Source organism: Punica granatum, chromosome 6, assembly GCF_007655135.1.
Source record: "Punica granatum isolate Tunisia-2019 chromosome 6, ASM765513v2, whole genome shotgun sequence".
NCBI classification, from domain to species: domain Eukaryota; kingdom Viridiplantae; phylum Streptophyta; class Magnoliopsida; order Myrtales; family Lythraceae; genus Punica; species Punica granatum.
Window position 1 is genome coordinate 18753888 of NC_045132.1, and position 21431 is coordinate 18775318.

The following is a 21431-nucleotide window of genomic DNA, read 5'->3' on the forward strand; positions in this document are numbered from 1 at the left end:
TAATCATAATTTCAAATAATAAAATTAATAAAAAATGGTGAGGGAATATAGAATAAAGAGGGAACTTGGGAAAGAGAGGGAAGAGGAGGGAGAGAAAGGTGAAAGTTGGTAGTTACAAAAAGAGTTAAGACTACTATAATATCCTTAATTTAATGACAATTAATTAATTATATTATTTTGGGTTAATGGCCCAAAAAGCAAGAACTTTAATCTTTTTTAGTTTTCGCACGAACTTTATTTTTTGGCAAAAAAATGCACTAACTTTAATTTTCTTATCGCGTTAAGCATGTTTGGTAAATTTTAAACAAGTTGTATATGTGTCTAGACGTTTAAATTTTTTTCTTCCATATATGTTAACATCTTCAAATTCATTGGGGCTCATCCAATTTACACATCACTATTTCATAAAGGAAAAAGTAAAGAAAGGAAATACATATACCTATCCATGGATACATGTAGATTTTTTCTAGTCACAAACTGGGTGCTTAATTCGAACATTATTGGTGAAGGCAAGAGTTCGACTACTTTGCTCTTGCCACCTAACTAGCAAAATGTTAATGTCACACAGAGGAATGGACTTTAATACAGTGGCAGAAGTTTCCATTTGGAATTCCCGAGTTCTATATTGATAGTGAGACTCCCCGCGCATTTTATTCTGCCTTCATATTCTTATACTAATAAGGCTGCCCCCGTATATATAACCGAAAACATCACCAACATGGCATTCAATTCACTATAACAAAAATGAGGCAAAAAAAATATTCGATAGAAAATTGAAGAAAAACAGGATTATGGGCAACATAATATTATTTGTTTGATTTGACAGAACGAATCGTATGGTTGACAAGATCCTATGAACTACGTACTCATGTCAAAAATCTAAGACTCCGTTTGATTTCGCAGTTAAAATCACAAAGATTTTAATTTTAACTTTAACTTTAACTTTAACTCAACACACTACGCAACAAAAATATACATTTTCCAAGTCAAAAATTTTAATTTTAATTTTAACTCAACATACTACACAATCATTTGTCCTTTTCCACAATCAAAATCAAAATTACTTTAACTCTGAAACCAAACGCACCATTTTTAACTCTAATTTTAATTCTACTCACTACACAACAAAAATCAACACTTCAAAGTAAAAAAGGTGAATTACATACATAAACTCACATACAACTTCATTATACTCAATTTAATTTTTAATATTAAATTACATCAACTATTTATTACTTTTTCACACTTTTTCTCATAATTCAACCACATAATCATTACAACCCAATTAAAATCTAAAGAATTATGGAATTTCCTCATCTTTTGCATCGTCTTGTATATGCCCTACTTTTACAAGATACAAGATTAATTAATTCAACATTCGGGTCTAAACTCTAAAGCTTTTCAAAATAATCTTTTAATTTCTTTTATTTTTATTAATGTTACATTTCAAAAAATACATTGACTTATAATCATAATCATAAAATATATGTACAAATTCAATGATATAGCTAAGATTTCGAGTACTAAATGAAGAGATAAAGGCATATTAATACATCAAACTAAATTTTTGTAAATAGTAAAGTAGAAGATAATTCTAATAAATGGAACTTTTATAGAAGACAGTAAAATTTAGAAAGTAGAAAATAAAGAACTAAATGAAATTAAAATTAAAAAAATTAATATCTATTTTTTATTTAAGTAATATTATGTCCTTGTATAAATGTGTAAAACAAATAATTTTTTGTTAGTTTCAAAACATATTTTTAGTAGAAAAAGTACTAAATATCATGAATTGTATTTGAAATGTTTGTATTACATATTTAGAATATAGATGCGTTGTTACAAATATAAATCCAAATATGTAAATAAGAAAACATATTTTTCCTTAAAGACCCAATTACCTCTTCAATATCTTTTTATTTTATATATAATACAAACACGTGCCCTACTCCACTCTTGTAGAAACTTGGCAGGGCTCATCCTAACGATTCCAATGCTATGTTTTAATAAGGGATACACCCATTTGGCGGATTCTCATAGCTGAAGAATAATCTTGAGTAGATATATATGTCAAAATTTGAGTTAAAAGTTTTCTCACGGAAACAATTTCTAAAATAGAGCCATTCTAAAACAGAGCCATTCACCGCAAAATGCATCTTCGTGCTTGCATTTGCCATAATGCAAGCGCAATAGACCGACCGGCAGGCATTTAATTGATTCAGTTGATTACCTATCATAACTATTGTTCTTAATCAATCCTTTTTCCTTTGATCTGCGAGCAATGCTCAAATTCTTAAAATGGTCACAAGTGGACAATATTGGAGAGCATGAGAGGCAAAACCGAGCAGAATAGCTTCTTAATATATCACATTGACAGATTACAACTCGCACGATGACATGCAATTAACTTATATAACGATGATTTATACATAACACCAAGGACCAGTAATTACATCATACGCTGAACGGGACCGATGATCACACACCATCTCGACACGGCTCCAATAAAGACCCACTTTCTTTTACTCAGAATCCCCAATCAAACCTCAACCCGAGATCTCAATGGCCTTAACCTCTGGCTTCTTCTCTTCAACCTTGGGGACGGTGACGGTGAGCACACCATTCTCCATGGAGGCCTTGACCTGATCCATCCTCGCGTCGTCGGGGAGCCTGAACCTCCTCAAGAACTTGCCGGAGCTCCGCTCCACACGGTGCCAAGTATCATTCTTGTCCTCCTTCTCGACATTCCTCTCACCACTGATCTGGAGAACCCGATCATCCTCGACCTCGACCTTCACCTCCTCCTTCTTCAGGCCCGGCAGGTCCGCCTTGAACACGTGCGCCTCCGGGGTCTCCCTCCAGTCTATCCTCGTGTTCACGAACGCCGAGTTCTCCCGGAAATCAGCCGAGAGGGAGGTGGAGTTGGGGAAAGGGAAGTCCTTAAAGGGGTCCCAGAGGTCGAGGGAGAAGGGGTCGAAGACATTGCTCCTTCGCCCACCGAACCAGCTTGGAATCAGCGACATCGTTGTCTGCTTGAACAGGGAACTTGAAGACTTCAGCTCTCCGCCGGTTAGCTCTGAATCGTTGAGGAAAACTGCTGTCTGATCGTTCTATTGAGGCGGGGAGTTACAGAGGACGGAAATTTATAAGACAGGGACGAGAGTTCTGGTCGTTTCCCGACAGCCGGCTGTTGTCGGAATTTGGAATTCAATAACTGTCGTCGAACTCTCGCGTAGTTTCCAGAATGAAGGCTTGGCCCATGGGCTCAAATCTCGGCCCTCTGAAAGGTTTGCCTGCTTCCTCACTTTTTTCCACAACACCCCACACCCACACAGAAGCCCCCACCCCCCACCAAGTTTTTTTTTTTTTTTTTTTTTGCCCTTTTCGATTACAAACAAAGAAAGTCTAGGAGGGGTCACGTAGGAGAGAGAAAATATAAGTAGCACGAGAAGCCCATTAGAGAGAATTTGAAACTAAGATATTTATTAGTTTCAGTTTGAGATTGACGATGTTGCATTGAATCCCATTTCTCATTACTTGTATCATTTTGTGCGCCGGCCTTCTAATATTAACATTGTCACTTACATGTGACACAAATTTATATAATTCTCAAGAAGTATCAAAGCACAGTTTATATTATTATTAAACGGATTATGTGTGAAAAATCGTTAAATAAATCCTACTTTTCATCTATTTCTGGACATAATATATGAAGATAGATATATATTAGTGTTCTAAAAATCTTCCAATTAGAGTACGTACATTTATATGCAATAGGATTACATTTTTTTCCCTTTTTGTAGAACAAAAGGGATACATTTACTGGTAAAGGTAGTAAAATGCAAATATAAGTTCAAAAGAAAATGTGAATATAATTATTTTTTGGTGTACACCAAATCCTCAGAAGTGCATATTCGACATGCCTTAAAAAAAAAAAAAGTAGAGTCAAAGATACGGCTGAAATGAGACTCGGAAATAAGAGATTAAAAAAGGAGTGAATAAAAGGATGTGAGAGCGGCGTTTAGTTATCCTTGAGTTTCAATAGTTTTATACTTAATCTAATGGCTTTTATTATTTTGATAATAGGTGGAAAAGGTAACTTGAGAAAATCGAAAGGGAAAAATCAAATGAAGTCTTCTGGCTTTGTATAATAGAGATAAGCATTGCAGTCATTAATGAATAAAAACATATAATTAATCTCAATCATTTAATGCGTAAAATGTTATTGGACCATATAATGATCGCAGCATAGAATTTCCTACACGCATGTGTGTTTTTTTCGATTATAAAAGAGTTTTATGACATAGTATAAATATAAAAATAGTAAAATTATATAAAAGGATCCCACTGACGAGAATCAAACCCGATACCTCATGAACCTGGACGAAAACTTGTGCCATTATATCAAATCCTCTTCCTCATTGTATGTGAGGTTTTATTAAGGGATACTAATTAATGACTTTTAGTGAAAAACGAGGTGCAGAACAATGTCAGACTTTCTCTCGTTGAAAATTAATAGTTTTCAAGTTTGATTCTCACAATGTGATTAGCTAATGGTGTCCTTTATTGATTAGATTCTCAGTTTCCCTCTATTAGCTCTACAGAAGTATCCCGAAAAAAAGGAAAAGATTAGTGACTTTGAGTAACACGAGAAATCTTGTACTTTCGAATCTCGATATCAACCTTTTCATTCATCTTTCTAATGTAATATAAAGTTAGTCATAGAGAGAGTTTCAACGTGTAAATGTCCTATTCAAAATTCCATTACCATAATAATTATACGAACTTATTTAATTGTTACATATGAATTTGCATTCTAGGTACAAAACTACTACCTCACGAGTCCCAAACATGAAACGGTTTCTGAATTACAAAGAGTTGTCCCATTCAACCACTGAAAAGCATCCCTTGATAATAATCCTTAGTTCATTCAAAAAGAACCAAAATTGAAAAGGAACTCAAACAAACAAAACTAAAAAAAAAAAAAAAAATTGGCTTGGTGAGGGACTTCAAGGAGATTTGGTTCTGGCAGTTACCGTCACGAAGGGATTAAGTTGGTTTAGAAAAAGTATTTAGGGGGATTAGAATTAATTTTTGCACCAACATTTTAGTTTGATTGAACTTTGAAATGGATGAGGAATACAATATAAACTCTATCCGTTCGATGTTATCTTCCCTAAATAGCTCATTCAGTTTACACGTAATTGCAGCCGTAAGAAATTCCACGAGGGATTTGCAGTCGAATGTCAAACAACTGTGACATGACAATTCGATTTGAACTGGAGTTAATGAACGGGAAGCCTCTCACGCCATCAAACCGTCTTAATAGCACTACACTGGTAAATCAAAAACCTACCATAGCTATGCCTAAAATGATAACCCTTCTTTGTTTTCCATTTGCAACCAGAAACGATTAGGAAGATCAATCTCTAACACCATCAAGAGCTCAGCACTATTGGCATAACGCTGCGCGGCAGATCACTCCGATGGGCATTCCATGGAGTCATATTTAATTAACTATGGAATGAGATTTATCGCTCTCGCAACTTGCATGCAGTCTCCTACATCCCTAATTTTGGTCGGTATAGCAGCAACTGTTTTTCTGCTGATACTTGCCACCACTGTCTGACCATTACTTCTGCTTTATTTCTTGGAATGGGCAAAATTTGGACAATCTAGTGAAAGAGTACGCTAAAAGCCGCGCAGATAATGTCAACGAAACATCCAAGGTACTTACAACATAATGATTTGCACTTAAACCTTATTTGCATTGTGACATGCATGACACCAAGGTACCAGAAATTACACACATAATCATCAACATATATATAATCACAAATCACGACTCAGATCAAAACTAGATGACTCGCAACAAAAGATGCACTTCCTTGCTCAGAACCCCAAATATTGAAACCTCAACCGGAGATATCAATGGCCTTAACCTCTGGCTTCTTCTCTTCCACCTTCGGGACGGTGACGGTGAGCACCCCATTCTCCATGGAGGCCTTGACCTGATCCATCCTTGCATTCTCGGGGAGTCTGAACCTCCTCAAGAACTTGCCGGAGCTCCGCTCCACACGGTGCCAAGTATCGTTCTTGTCCTCCTTCTCGACGTTCCTCTCACCGCTGATCTGGAGAACCCGATCATCCTCGACCTCCACCTTCACCTCCTCCTTCTTCAGCCCCGGCAGGTCCGCCTTGAACACGTGCGCCTCCGGGGTCTCCTTCCAGTCGATCCTCGTGTTCACGAACGCCGAGTTCTCCCCGAAATTAGCCGAGAGGGAGGTGGAGCTCGGGAAAGGGAAGTCCTTGAACGGATCCCACACGTCGAGGGAGAAGGGGTCGAAGACATTGCTCCTTCGCCCGCCGAACCAGCTCGGAATCACCGACATTGTTGCGTTAATCTTAGAACTCGTGAAGGTAAGAAGCTCTTCAATTGGTTATGTAAATGCGCTGATGACTCAATTACTCGATGGACTCGCAGAAGAGACCTGATTGGGTATTTATGCTCTGAACAGAGATTTCTGGGAGTTTCTCGTGTTTCCCGACCGACAACCGACACTAATCTAAAAATGTCGGTGCTGTGGACTTCTCTCGCACAATCCAGAAGCCAGTCCATATTGGGGGCTCGGCCCATGTCCTCAAGACTCGGCCCACTCAGAGGTCTGCTATTTCTCTGATAAAAAAAAAATTCCCTTTATTTCAAATGATTTTTGAATTTGTCGCAAGCACATGAACTACTTTCTTGAATTACAATTCTGTTCAATTCAATTTCAATTGCTGATAAAGTTCCTTAACAAGAAAAGAAGTTTTCTCTATGTTAGTTTACCTAAAGTCTAAAGGAGAAAAGAAAAAGTCAAAATTATTTGGCTTCTATTAGGATGCTCCACATGAGGAGAACGTGATAACATAAACTAATTAAAAAGCGGCATGTCGTAGTGTGTCGAATGACTGTCAATTAGGTCACTTGTAAAATACTAAGGGTTCTCTTGTTCAACATGAAATTTTTTATTTTTGATAATAAACAAATAGTAAGATGCTTATTATTTTCACTACAATAATCGGGGTCTACAAATTTCCATGGGCCAATTCATGCTTCAATTGGGAACCTGACATCCTTGAGTTATTTCATACCTCTCCGTCAGCGAATTTACTGGTCCCATCTTGCTGACTCTTAGGTCTCAGTGACAACAAACTCAGCACCATGTCACTTTTCTCTCTCGCACCCCTCTCACCCCACCCCCATTTCTCTTCTTTCTGCAACAAATCGGAAATCCTCATTTTAACCTCTTTGCCTGGCATGTCCGACCTTTGTCGAGCACCACCACCCCCGCCATCGGGAAGCTAAGACCCCTCCTCTATCCTATTGTGGTCTTAATTTTCATGATGGCCCCCTCCTTCCACTCTTTTTTCGACTCTTTTCTTTTTTCAGATGGGTAATGATGGTGCGGTGATGCGATTACGTCCGACTCCGACGCAATGACGGCGTCACCATCTCCTTCTTGACGACTCGAGTCCGACCTTCTCCGTATGGCAGTATTCTCCACTGTGGTGGCTCAAATCCGGTGGCATAGTTGTTGGTCTCCTCACAGTGTTCTCATCACAGTGGTCTACTCACGAAGCAACAAGACCACACCATGGCGGCTTAGACAAATGGAATAATTGGGGTTAGCTCTTTAGGCTGTGATAGTGGTCCTCCCTTCCTCCTCTCCGTTTGGCGGCGTGGTGTTACTCGATGGCGTTGACCTCCCACTACCCTCCTCCCCATCCGAGAGGTCGCACTCCCTCTATCCAGCAATCTATTTGGTTCCGATGGAGGAGCTGACCTGCTACTGTTTTGTTCGGGTCAGGCTGTGATCGGGTTGGGTCAGGCTGTGTTCGGGTCTGCCTAGGTCCCGATCGGGTCGAGTTCATGATCGACCCCCTATGCCAGGATGATCTCCACTTGCCTGCTCATTTACCGGTCCATTTTTCTCATCTCATGTGATAGCTTATTATCTTCGGTCTTCCCATCATCTTTTTCAGCGACAATATCCCCACCCATTACATCAAGGATTACGATTATGATCGGCTTGATCTTCCTTCCCCCATTCAAATCAATTTTGTGGCTTGCCTTTTTGTTATTGATATGAACAGGTCGACTCCCTATTGACTGTCGCTGGTTTGAACCGATCGAAGGAGCTCTAGATGCTTAGCTGCTAGTTCCTTGGGATTGGGCTATTAAGGTTAGGTTGAGCTTTAGTTTCCTCGGTTTGATTGTCTAGGAATTGTAATATGCGGTGGCAACCTGCGCTCGAATACCGACCCAAGGCATTCTTCTGGTTCTATCTCCTGCAACGAAGATAGAAATTCACCATGGATTAATGGACTGGACTGAGGATCCCCATACCGATTTTCGCTGGGGTCCGTGGTGTATTGTTACAGGAAGGTGTTTCACCGTGATTCTTCAAGATGGCTTACTACAATTATAATGTTCTTACTTGTTGTGACTTTTTTAAGTCTAATTTTCTTTGTACTTTTGTCTGATAGACTAATGAAATGTGTCATGCTCTTGTAATTCATGTGTAGTGCTTGGATGTTTTCCTCTGTATCCGCTTTAGCAGTAGACCAATGTTTCCATTTGAATATCAATGAAGGATCCTCATTGTGGTTTGAGGGGAAAAAAAAAAGAATTCCTCTTTACAAGAAATTGCAAGAAGCAAAAGAATTAGGAACGACAAATTTTGGCAAATTAAAATTGCATTCGGTTTTGCAGGGAAAATTTGGAAATGGTTTGGCAACTCATTCGTTCCCACTCTGGCGAGAGAGTGAGAGAGAGAAGATGGCAGAGTGCTGTGAGGTCTGTGGAGATGAGTACAGGGGCTTAGCTCATCAAATGGAGGACTTAAGGCCTATGAATTTGTCGTATTCAAGTATTTTAATGAGCTTTCGGCCTTATTTCTGATTTACTATTATTGTTCTTGGTTGACTAGACTTCATTATAGAGCGAGAAAGCTCTTGGAGGTAGTTAATGGCAAATAATAGTATAGATGATCTCTTGTCGAATTTCATACGTGAATAGACTCCTCTGATCACAAGGAATCCGTGATTTTTTACGGATTTGGATTTCATTAAACGATTTGAAAGTTATTGGATTCGAAGTTTCTAAAAATCATGATGAACTGTAAACTTCGACCTATCTTTTCAAACAGATTTCTCCATGTTTTGAAGTCTGATTTGTTTATAAAATATAATTTGTGAGGTTTCCGTAGACACCTATATTACAGAATTTGGAGTTTCATAGAAAGTATTGAACTCTCGAAATTGAGATGTTGCACAATCCGGGTCCGTCCATGACAGCCCAAACCAGCACCTTCAAGAGGCTATTGAAACTCACCTGCATATCGGATTTCAACGATTTTTTATCGTATGAGTTCGTATCTTAATCTTGTATTTTATGGGCGTGCCACATAGGCATCTTGAGAGAGAAATTGGTGGTCAACTAACGGCGCGTTAGATTTGGAGCAAAATTATAATGCTGTGATTTTACATACCAAGTAAGCTTCCTAATGGAAATATTGACGATTAACGACATGGGGCGAAAATAGACGGTGTGATCTTACAAAAATTTTTAAAAGTACATGCTGAAAGTAGGATAAATTGAAAGGCACTTGATTTTACATGTAAATTACCCTTTTTAGTTTTGCTTCTCTCTCTTCCTTGAGACTACTTATTACAAAGGAGTTCATAAATTTAGTAATAGAATAGGAAGACGCAAATAAAAGAAACATGATGCCCTTCACTGAGAATCAAACTCGGAACTCTTGGTTCAAAATAAGGTTGTGTGTTACCCTACTGCTAGTTAATTCTTTCTCCTTGAGACTGTTTTGTTTGTTTAGGTCTGCCTTACCTTTACACCTCTTCTCGACTTTCAAGACTTTAACAATTAACTGTTTATGCGTGCTAATAGAAGAGAGTACGAATATTTTAATTAGAATCGACAACCATCAATTGCAGAACAATGTTGACAGAAAAGTCAATGCTAATCTATCAGATTACAGTGAGAACAATGTTTAGCAATTCTTAACTAGATTGTGCACTCGCGTCACGCATAGCTATTATAATTATGGTAAATCGTGCATGCTTAATTACATAATTCCATCATCTAGGGTGAAAAGTTTATCAATGTACTCCGTCATGTCTATGTTATCATTAACCGTTTGGTCCTACCGGATAATTTTTCAATCCCTAATTATATCTTTCATAACTTTTAAACAAGTTCTTCATCCTATAGCAAGCCTCTTTTTTTTTTTCCCCTTATTTACACGCCACTGCCTGAGATTCATGTTGGAATATTCAGAATCATAGAAGGAAATGCCATTGGAAAATAGCGGTGCTGACGAATGAACAATGTCAGATTGGTGTACGAAGTAACCATGTAATGCCATCACAATGGTAGCTCAGCATGGCGTAGCAAACCACAAATATGAATTGTTCCTTCACTACATCGAAAATCGATTATAGCTATATGCCTACAAGAAGATAACCCTTCAATACAAATTACATTAATTATCACCCATTCATGGATTTAGTACTAACAGAATTCTTCACTCCCTCCAAAATAAACTAGCAGAAGCTGCAAACAAGGAGCCCGAATTCGAAATTCATTTCCGAATAAAGAGCGTGATTGATTTGCTCCAATTATTAGCATGCGATCATCTATAGCACCAAGTAGATGCGAGGGAAACATTAGCTCGATGCTTGCAATCGATGAACTAAAGAAATCCTCGACGTCCCAATTATTATCCTTTGAACTGAATATTCTGCAAATGCAAGAGGAAGAGCCGGCTGACGTGACTGCTCATATTGCGGACTTGGAGCTAATACTGACACGTTCTTCCTTGGTTTTTTGCTTCTTTACGTACAAATTACAATGGTCCGACGATGTAAACATTACTCTCCACTCTTGGAGAAACTTGGCAGGGCTCATCCTAACGATTCCAATGCTATGTTTTAATAGGGGATACACATATTTGGCGGATTCTCATAGCTACAGCATAACCTCGAGTAGATATATACGTCAAAATTTGAGTTAAAAGTTTTCACACGGAAACAATTTCTAAAATAGAGCCATTCTAAAACAGAGCCATTGGCTGCAAAATGCATCTTTGTGCTTGCATTTGCCATAATGCAAGCACAATAGACCGATCGGCAGGCATTTGATTGATTCAGTTAATTAACTATCATAACTATCGTTCTTAATCAATCCTTTTTCCTTTGATCTGCGAGCAATGCTCAAATTCTTAAAATGGGCAGAAGTGGACAATATTGGAAAGCATGCCAGGCAAACCCGAGCAGAATAGCTTCTTAATAGATCACATAGACAGATTACAACTCACGCGACGATATGCAATTAACTTATGTAACGATGATTCATACATAACACCAAGGACCAATAATTACATCATACACTGAACAGAACCGATGATCACATACCATCTTGACACGGCTCCAATAAAGATCCACTTTCTTTTACTCAGAATCCCCAATCAAACCTCAACCCGAGATTTCGATGGCCTTGACCTCGGGCTTCTTCTCTTCGACCTTTGGGACGGTAACGGTGAGCACGCCATTCTCCATGGAGGCCTTGACCTGATCCATCCTCGCATTCTCAGGGAGCCTGAACCTCCTCAAGAACTTGCCGGAGCTCCGCTCCACACGGTGCCAAGTATCGTTCTTGTCCTCCTTCTCGACATTCCTCTCACCGCTGATCTGGAGAACCCGATCATCCTCGACCTCGACCTTCACCTCCTCCTTCTTCAGCCCTGGCAGGTCCGCCTTGAACACGTGCGCCTCCGGGGTCTCCCTCCAGTCTATCCTCGTGTTCACGAACGCCCCAGAAATTAGTCGAGAGGGAGGTGGAGTTGGGGAAAGGGAAGTCCTTAAAGGGGTCCCAGAGTTCGAGGGAGAAGGGGTCGAAGACGTTGCTCCTTCGCCCACCGAACCAGCTCGGAATCAGCGACATTGTTGTCTGCTTGAACAGGGAACTTGAAGACTTCAGCTCTCCGTTGGTTGGCTCTGAATCGCTGAGGAAAACTGCCGTCTGATCGATGATGCTGTATTAAACCCCATTTCTCATTGCTTCCATCATTTTATGCGCTCACCTTTTAAGTATTAACAGTGTCTTTTACATGTGACAAAAATTTATATAATTCTCAAGAAATATCAAAGCACAGTTTATATTATTATTAAACGGACTATGCGGGAGAAATCGTTAAATAAATGCTACTTTTCATCTACTTGTTGACATAATATATGAATATAGATATATATTAGCGTTATCAAAATCTTTCAATTAGAGTACGTACATTTTACATGCAAAAGGATTACATTTTTCCCCCTTTTTGTAGAACAAAAGGGATACATTTACTAGTAAAGGTAGTAAAATACAAATACAAGTTCAAAAGAAAATGTGAATATCATTATTTTTTGGTGTACACCAAATCTTCAGAAATGCATGATCGACATGCCTTAAAAAAAAAAGTAGAGTCAAAGATACGGCGGAAATGAGACACGGAAATAAGAGATTAATAATGGAGTGAATAAAAGGATGTGAGAACGGTGTTTACTTATCCTTGAGTTTTAATATTAAAATACTTAATCTAATGGCTTTTATTATTTTGATAATAGGTGGAAAAGGTAACTTGAGAAAATTGAAAGGGAAAAATCAAATGAAGTCTTCTGGCTTTGTATAATAGAGATAAGCATTGCAATCATTAATGAAATAAAACATATAATTAATCTCAATCATTTAATGATGTAAAATGTGATTGGACCATATAATGACCGCAGCATAGAATTTTCTACACATTGCAGGTGAGTTTTTTTCAATTATAAAGGAGTTTTATGACATAGTATAAAATTAGAAATAGTAAAATTATATAAAAGTTTATCAATGTACTCCGTCACGTCTATGTTATCATTAACCGTTTTGTCCTACCTGATAAATTTTCAATCCCTAATTATATCTTTCATAACTTTTAAGCAAGTTCTTCATCCTATAGTAAGCTTATTTTTTCCTTATTTACACGCCGCCGCCTGAGATTCGTATTGAAATATTCAGAATCATAGAAGGAAATGCCATTGGAAAATAGTGGTGCTGATGAATGAACAATGTCAGATTGGTGTACGAAGTAACCATGTAATACCATCACAATGGTAGCTCATCACGGCGTAGCAAACCACAAGTATGAATTGTCCCTTCACTACATCGAAAATCGATTATAGCTATATGCAAATTACGTTAATTATCACCCATTCATGGATTTTGTACTAACAGAATTCTTTACTCCCTCCAAAGTAAACTAGCAGAAGCCGCAAACAAGGAGCTCGAATCCGAAATTCATTTCCGAATAAAGAGTGCGATTGATTTGCTCTAATTATTAGCATGTGATCGTCTATAGCACCAAGTAGATGCGAGGGAAACATTAGCGCAATGCTTGCAATCGATGAACTTAAGAAATCCTCGACGCCCAAAGTATTATCCTTTGAGCTGAACTTTCCATAAATGCAAGAGGAAGAGCCGGCTGACGTGACTGCTCATCTTGCGGACTTGGAGCTAATACTCACACGTTCTTCCTTGATTTTCGCTACTTTACGTACAAATTACAATGGCCCGACAATGCAAACATTGCTCTCCGCTGCTGTAGAAACTTGGCTGGGCTCATCCTATCGATTCCGATGCTATGTTTAACAAGGGATACAAATATTTGGCGGATTCTCATGGCTAAATCATAACCTAGAGCAGATATACGGGTCAAAATCTGAGTTAAAAAGTTTTCATATGGAAACAATTTCTAAAACAGAGCCACCCACCGCAAAATGCATCTTCGCGATTTGCCATAATGCAAGCACAACAGATCGGTCAGCAGGCATTTGATTGATTCAGTTAGTTACCTATCAGAACTATTGTCCTTAATCTCTCTGCATCATCATGGCAATCCTTTTTCTTTTGATCAGTGAGCAATGTTCCAATTCTTGAAATGGGCACCATTATTTGAAAATATGAGGGGCGAACCAACCAGATGATCACCTCAGCCGGCATTCGGTTGAGTCGGTTAACTACCTTCCGGGTCCATCCATCATTCTTGCGTTCTTTCTAATTTCCTTCGTCTAAACAGGTAATCCTTTTCTATTACTTCTCCTTTTATCCGGATGGGTCAGCGATGCTCCATCAGTTAGAATAGGCACAATTGGACAATATTGGAGAGCATGCCAGGCAAAACCGAGCAGAATGGCTTCTTCATAGATCACATTGAAAGATTACAACTCGCACGATGATTTGCAATTTAACTTATATAACGATGATTTATATATACATAACGCCAAGGACCACTAATTACATCATACACTGAACAGGACCGATGATCGTACACCATCTTGACATAGCTCCAATGAAGATCTACTTTCTTTTACTCAGAATCCCCAATCAAACCTCAACCCGAGATCTCAATGGCCTTAACCTCTGGCTTCTTCTCTTCGACCTTGGGGACAGTGACGGTGAGCACCCCATTCTCCATGGAGGCCTTGACCTGATCCATCCTCGCATTCTCAGGGAGCCTGAACCTCCTCAAGAACTTGCCGGAGCTCCGCTCCACACGGTGCCAGGTATCGTTCTTGTCCTCCTTCTCGACATTCCTCTCACCGCTGATCTGGAGAACCCGATCATCCTCGACCTGGACCTTCACCTCCTCCTTCTTCAGCCCCGGCAGGTCCGCCTTGAACACGTGCGCCTCCGGCGTCTCCTTCCAGTCGATTCTCGTGTTCACGAATGCCGAGTTCTCCCGGAAATTAGTCGAGAGGGAGTTGTAGCTGGGGAAAGGGAAGTCCTTGAAGGGGTCCCAGAGGTCGAGGGAGAAGGGGTCGAACACATCGCTCCTTCGCCCACCGAACCAGCTCGGAATCAGCGACCTTTTCCCTCAATCGCAACGGAGACCTTGAAGGGTTGAATTCGCGAAAGGCAAGAAGCTCTTGAGTCGCTCTGAATCGCTTTGACATGCAATGGCAGATCACTCGGTTAATTGAGCTTGGAGAAGGACGGACGCGGACGGGCTAATTATAAAGACAAGGACGAGAGTTCTGGTCGTTTCCCGACAGCCGATGGTTGTCGGAGTTTGGAATTCGAGGAACACTTGTCGAACTCTCGCGTAGTTTCCAGAATGTTATAGCCCAATTGGAGTGAAGGCTTGGCCCATGGGCTCAAATCTCGGCCCTCTGAGAGGTTCGCCCGCTTCCCCTCTTTTTTTTCTTTTCCCCCGAACATGAGGCTACTGCTTGCTTCTTTTTTTTTTTTTTTGCCTTTTTCGATTACAGACAAAGCAAGTCCAGGAGGGGACATGTAGGAGAGGGAAAATATAAGTAGCATGAGAAGCCCATTAGAGAGAATTTGAACCTAAGAGATTTATTAGTTTCAGATGATGCTGCATTGAACCTCATTTCTCATTGCTTGTATCATTTTGTGCGCTTACCTTTTAAGTACTAACAGTGTCTTTTACATGTGACACAAATTTATATAATTCTCAAGAAGTATCAAAGCCCAGTTTATATTATTATTATTAAACGGACTATGTGTGAGAAATCGTTAAATAAATGCTACTTTTCATCTATTTTTTGACATAATATATGATGATAGACATATATTAGTGTTATAAAAATCTTTCACTTAGAATACGTACATTTACATGCAAAAGGATTACATTTTTTTTTCTCTTTTTGTAGAACAAAAGGGGTACATTTACTAGTAAAGGTAGTAAAATGCAAATATAATTTCAAAAGAAAATGTGAATATCATTATTTTTTGGTGTACACCAAATCTTCAGAAATGCATATTCGACATGCTTTAAAAATTAAAAATAAAAAAGTAGCGTCAAAGATACGGCGGAAATGAGACGGAAATAAGAGATTAATAATGGAGTGAATAAAAGGATGTGAGAACGGTGTTTACTTATCCTTGAGTTTTAATATTAAAATACTTCATGTAATGGCTTTTATTATTTTGATAAAAGGTGGAAAAGGTAACTTGAGAAAATTGAAAGGGAAAAATCAAATGAAGTCTTCTGGCTTTGTATGATAGAGATAAGCATTGCAGTCATCAATGAATAAAATCATATAGAATTTCCTACACATTACATGTGAGTTTTTTCCGGTTATGAAGGAATTTTGTGGCATAATATAAAAATAGAAATAGTAAAATTATATAAAATGAGTCTCCCTGACAAGAATCAAACTTGAGATCTTATGGACCCAGACAGCAACTTGTGCTTTTATAGCAAATCTTCTTCCTCGTTGTATGTGAATTTTTATTAAGGGGTACTAATTAATGACTTTTAGTGAAAAACGAGGTGCAGAACAGTGTCAGATGTCATGTCGCTGATAATCAATAGTTTTCAAGTTTGATTCACATAGTGAGACTGGCTAATCGTGTTTGATTCTCAGTTTCCCTATATTAGCTCTACAGAACTCCTCGTATCCCCCAAAAAAAATAAATAATATATATATATATATATTTTGACTGAATAACACGAGAAATCTTGAGTCTCGATGTCAACCTTTTCATTTATCTTTCTACTGTAATATAAGGTTAGTCATATAAAGAGTTTCAACGTGGAAGTGTCCTTATTCAAAATTCCATTACCATAATAATTATACGAACTTATCTAATTATTACATATGAAATTGCATTCTAGGTATAAAACTACTACCTCACAAGTCGCAAACATGAAACGATTTCTGAATTACAAAGAGTTGTCCCATTCAACCACTGAAAAGCATCCCCTGATAAGAATCCTCAGTTCATTCAAAAGGAACCAAAATTGAAAAGGAACTCAAACAAACAAAACTAAAATAAAATAAAATTCGGCTTGGCGGGGGGGACTTCAAGGAAATTTGGTTCTGGTAGTTACCGTCGTGGACGGATTAAATTGGTTTAGAAAAAGTATTTAGGGGATTATAATTAATTTTTGCACCAACATTTTGGTTTGGTCGAACTTTGGAATGGATAAGGAATACAATATAAACTCCTTTTTGTTCAATATTATCTTCCCTAAATTTATTGTGTGGCTCGTGGCTCATTCAATTTACACGCAATTGCAGTCATAAGAAATTCCACGAGGGATTTGCGGTCGAATGTCAAACAACTGTGGTATGACAATTCAATTTGAACAGGAGTTAATGAACAGATAGCATCTCAAGTGATCAAACCGTGTTAATAGCACTACACTGGTAGATCAAAAACCTACTATAGCTATGCCTAAAATGACAACCCTTCTTTGTTTTCCATTTGCAACCAGAAACAATTAGGAAGATCAATCTTTTAACACCATCAGGAGCTCATAACTATTGGCATAACGCTGCGCAGTAGATCATTCCGATGGGCATTCCATGGAGTCATATTTAATTAACTATGGGATGGGATTTATCACTCTCGCAACTTGCATGTAGTCTCCTACATTCCTAATTTTGGTCAGTATAGCAGCAACCGTTTTTCTGTTGATACTTGGCACCACTGTCTGACCATTACTTCTGCTACATTTCTTGAGATGGGCAAGATTTGTACACAATCCAGTGAAAAAGAGTATGCTGAAAACCGCGCAGACAATGCCAACGAAATATCCAGTCAAGATGAGGACTGATCACAACTTACAACATAACGATTTGCACTAAAACCTTAATTACTTCGTGACATGCATGACACCAAGGTACCAGAAATTACACACATAACCATCGACATATATCTTCACAAATCACATGACTCAGATCAAAACTAGATGACTCCAGCAAAAGATGCACTTCCTTGCTCAGAACCCCAAATATTGAAACCTCAACCCGAGATCTCAATGGCCTTAACCTCTGGCTTCTTCTCTTCGACCTTGGGGACGGTGACGGTGAGCACCCCATTCTCCATGGAGGCCTTGACCTGATCCATCCTTGCATTCTCGGGCAGCCTGAACCTCCTCAAGAACTTGCCGGAGCTCCGCTCCACACGGTGCCAAGTATCGTTCTTGTCCTCCTTCGCGACATTCCTCTCACCGCTGATCTGGAGAACCCGATCATCCTCGACCTCGACCTTCACCTCCTCCTTCTTCAGCCCCGGCAGGTCCGCCTTGAACACGTGCGCCTCCGGGGTCTCCTTCCAGTCGATCCTCGTGTTCACGAACGCCGAGTTCTCCCCGAAATTAGCCGAGAGGGAGGTGCTGTTAGGGAAAGGGAAGTCCTTCAAGGGGTCCCAGAGGTCGAGGGAGAAGGGGTCGAAGACATTGCTCCTTCGCCCACCGAACCAGCTCGGAATCAGCGACATTGTTGAGTTAATCTTAGAACTCGTGAAGATAAGAAGCTCTTCAATTGGTTTTGTATGATAGGCGGATGACTCAATCCCTCGATTGACCAACAGAGGACACCTGATTGGATATATACTCTGAACCGAGTTTTCTGGGAGTTTCTCGTGTTTCCCAACCGACAACCGACACTAATCTAAAATGTCGTTGCTGTGGGCTTCTCTCGCACATTCCAGAAGCCAGTCCATATTGGGGACTCGGCCCACTCAGAGGTCTGCTATTTCTCTGATAAAAAAAAAAACCCTTTATTTCAAATGATTTTTGAATTTGTATGTATGCATCATTTTCGCAAACACATGAACGGCTTTTTTGAATTACAAATCTGTTCAATTCAATTTCTGACTGCTGATAAAGTTCCTTAACAAGAAAAAAGTTTTATCTATATTAGTTTATCTAAAGTCTAAAGGAGGAAAAAAAAAGTTAAAATTATTTGACTTCCATAATGATGCCCCATGTGAGGAGGGTGTGATGACATAAACTAATTAAAAAGCGGCATGACATAAACTAATAAACAATAGGGGTCTACAAATTTCCACGGGCCAATTCCTCCTCCTTCAGTTGGGGAATGTGGAGGGACACGCTGTGTAATACCCCATCCTAAAGCTAGTGTTAAGTGCGGATAGTTGAAGGACTGAATTAGAAAGAAAGGGAGTTTACTGGGGGCTAATTGAAATAAGAAACCTTCAAGGGACCATTGTAGGGCATTTGAATGATTTATTGAGGCAATAAGCTTTCCTGAATCCCTCTGTACAGGGCCGATGCGGTGAGGGCGTCACCACCTCCTTCTTGACGACTCGAGTCCGACCTTCTCCGTATGGCGGTCTTCTTCACTGTGGTGACCCAGATTTGGTGGCTTAGGTGTTGGTTTCCTCACAGTGGTCTCCTCATGGAGCAAACCTACCGGAATACGAATTGATCAAATAGCAAATGCTTTAATTGTGATATTTGTCTTCTAAAAGTATTTTAGTGGATCCTTGAATAAAATAAATATATTAAAAATTCGTGCATTGCACGGCTAGTAGGCCAGTAATAATGAGAGAAAAATCGAAAAGTCAATCTAGAAAGAACTGCTCAAGACAAGCATTTACTTAAAAAATTCTGAATTAATGTACATATATATATATATATACACATCTACATATTCAAACATGAATGTACTATGTGGAGCTCCTTGCCATGCATTCTCTATCCAAAACTCTTTACAATGATCCAAACTTATCTGTTTATTTTCAATAATTTTGAATTTCTAGGTGCAAATTTCTCTCTTTTATATGAAGTAGGCAACGTGCCCGAGCTTCGCCAAGGGTATAAAAATTCCCTCAAATAATATGTTAGACAGATGTAATATTAAGAAATTAATGTTTCCTATACTTGCATTTTTTATATATGATTAATAATATCTTAACCTAATATATTTGGAATGTTTATGGGTCATTTCATATGGATAAAGGGAAAAAATATTACTTGTAATTCAAAAAATATGTGTATAATTAGTAGACTTCCTTACAAACGATACAATATAGAAAAAGAAGCTTATGCTTGTGAGTGAAAATTTGAAAAAAAAAATGGTATGAGGTATGCGTATACCTCCTTAGAAAAGGTAAAATAGATAGAGAAAAATAAAGTAAAATGCATGGTGTTAGATCATATCGTGATCAAGGAAAATTATAGAAAAGCTTGTAGCCATCATTTTTACTTGCGAACAAGACGTTATATTAGAAAGCTAAATACTCGCTTCCGTCAATGATATTATTTTTATATATAGTACTCCTAAAGAAAAAGGGAAAGTACTTGCACGTAATAAGGATAAATATATCTAGATAAAAAAAAGCAAAAAATAATTTTTTAGAAGTAATTGTTCTGATCTTAATGATCGAATCATTTAACTTGACTACATTACTACATTGTTGGGCCAGGTTTAAAAATTCTAAATAAAAAAGAAAATTAAAACAAAAGACAAAGACTCTAGAAGAGAGAAATAATTTTCCACTCACAATTTAAAATTTTTTAAAAAAAGATACTACAAAATAAATCAAATCTCCCTAAGTGGAATTCTAATTTACGACCAATCTAACAGTCGACTGCTCTATCACGGAACTACTGAGAAACAATAGGAGATTAGATCTCATAGAGTTCAATTCCCGTTGCACATGTCCAAATTTGAATGTCTAGTATGAAAATTTTTCTTGAATTTTCTAAACAAAAGTTGGGAAATTTTTTCGAAAATAAGTGGCCCAACTATAAATAGAATTATTTTATATAAAGATCCGACTATGATAGTTAAATCATATGTCAGAACAAATCAATCGGATTACGTGTGAAATCAATCGAATTACGTGTTATCTTATTCGAATCGGGTATGAAAACATTAAAAAGAAAGAGAAATTGAAAAAGAAATTAAAGTGTATATATATATATATATTATTTTTTTAAAAAAAAAAGCGTCCCATAATGGGACCTGAAATAAGCTCTTTATATAATATAATATTATAATAATATAATGTTGTTAAATTACTTTCTCCAAGGCATGAACGGCGATGAGGATAAAAATTGAGCAGATTAAATTGGTTTAGAATGAGAATTTAGGGAATTAGAATTGTAATTTTTGGAGAGACATTTTGGTTTGGTAGAACTTTGGAATGGATGAGGAATACGATATACACTCTCTTTGTTCGATATTATCTTTCCCTAAATTCATTGTGTGGCTTGTTTAGTTTACACACAATGACAACCATAAGAAGTCCGCCGAACCAGCTCGTAATCAGCGATATTGTTGCGTTAGTCTTAGAACTCGTGAAGGTAAGAAGCTCTTCAATTGGTTTTGCGTGATGCGCTGATGACTCAATCACTCGATGGACCCGCAGAGGACACCTGATTGGGTATAAAATAGTAAAATACTCTGAACAGAGGTTTCTGGGAGTTTCTCGTGTTTCCCAACCGACAACCGACCCTAATCTAAAAATATCGGTGCTGTGGACTTCTCTCGCACATTCCAGAAGCCAGTCCATATTGGGGACTCGGCCCATGTCCTCAAGACTCGGCCCACTCAGAGGTCTGCTA

General features: G+C 38.4%; 4 protein-coding genes and 1 pseudogene across 4 annotated transcripts; all 5 read right to left on the minus strand.

Moving 5' to 3' along the window:
• Nucleotides 1–2328: 2328 nt before the first annotated feature.
• Nucleotides 2329–3201, minus strand: LOC116210047 (17.5 kDa class I heat shock protein-like). Its single transcript, XM_031543841.1, has one exon. It carries the CDS (start codon nucleotides 3021–3023, stop codon nucleotides 2547–2549), a length of 477 nt encoding a protein of 158 aa, XP_031399701.1. The 5' UTR covers nucleotides 3024–3201; the 3' UTR covers nucleotides 2329–2546.
• A 2425-nt stretch (nucleotides 3202–5626) lies between these two features.
• LOC116211189 (17.3 kDa class I heat shock protein) lies at nucleotides 5627–6486 on the minus strand. The gene has a single exon (XM_031545445.1). It carries the CDS (start codon nucleotides 6390–6392, stop codon nucleotides 5916–5918), a length of 477 nt encoding a protein of 158 aa, XP_031401305.1. The 5' UTR covers nucleotides 6393–6486; the 3' UTR covers nucleotides 5627–5915.
• Nucleotides 6487–11329: 4843 nt separating this feature from the next.
• On the minus strand, nucleotides 11330–12130 carry LOC116211190 (annotated as a pseudogene).
• Nucleotides 12131–14241: 2111 nt separating this feature from the next.
• LOC116212226 (17.3 kDa class I heat shock protein-like) lies at nucleotides 14242–15376 on the minus strand. Its single transcript, XM_031546793.1, has 2 exons — nucleotides 15337–15376; nucleotides 14242–14956 (listed from the first exon to the last, which is right to left on the minus strand). Exons 1-2 carry the CDS (start codon nucleotides 15374–15376, stop codon nucleotides 14475–14477), a joined length of 522 nt encoding a protein of 173 aa, XP_031402653.1. The 3' UTR covers nucleotides 14242–14474.
• Nucleotides 15377–17602: 2226 nt separating this feature from the next.
• LOC116209821 (17.3 kDa class I heat shock protein-like) lies at nucleotides 17603–18438 on the minus strand. The gene has a single exon (XM_031543537.1). It carries the CDS (start codon nucleotides 18332–18334, stop codon nucleotides 17858–17860), a length of 477 nt encoding a protein of 158 aa, XP_031399397.1. The 5' UTR covers nucleotides 18335–18438; the 3' UTR covers nucleotides 17603–17857.
• Between the last annotated feature and the right edge of the window lie 2993 nt (nucleotides 18439–21431).

What these genes read in the sequence shown, in the direction of transcription:
- LOC116210047 (XM_031543841.1), bottom strand. Translation starts at nt 3,023, where the DNA reads ATGTCGCTGATTCCAAGCTGGTTCGGTGGGCGAAGGAGCAATGTCTTC.
- LOC116211189 (XM_031545445.1), bottom strand. Translation starts at nt 6,392, where the DNA reads ATGTCGGTGATTCCGAGCTGGTTCGGCGGGCGAAGGAGCAATGTCTTC.
- LOC116212226 (XM_031546793.1), bottom strand. Translation starts at nt 15,376, where the DNA reads ATGTCCCCTCCTGGACTTGCTTTGTCTGTAATCGAAAAAG. An exon ending in TTTGTCTGTAATCGAAAAAG is followed by an intron (nt 14,957 to 15,336) that starts GCAAAAAAAAAA and finishes GTTGCGATTGAG; the next exon opens with GGAAAAGGTCGCTGATTCCG.
- LOC116209821 (XM_031543537.1), bottom strand. Translation starts at nt 18,334, where the DNA reads ATGTCGCTGATTCCGAGCTGGTTCGGTGGGCGAAGGAGCAATGTCTTC.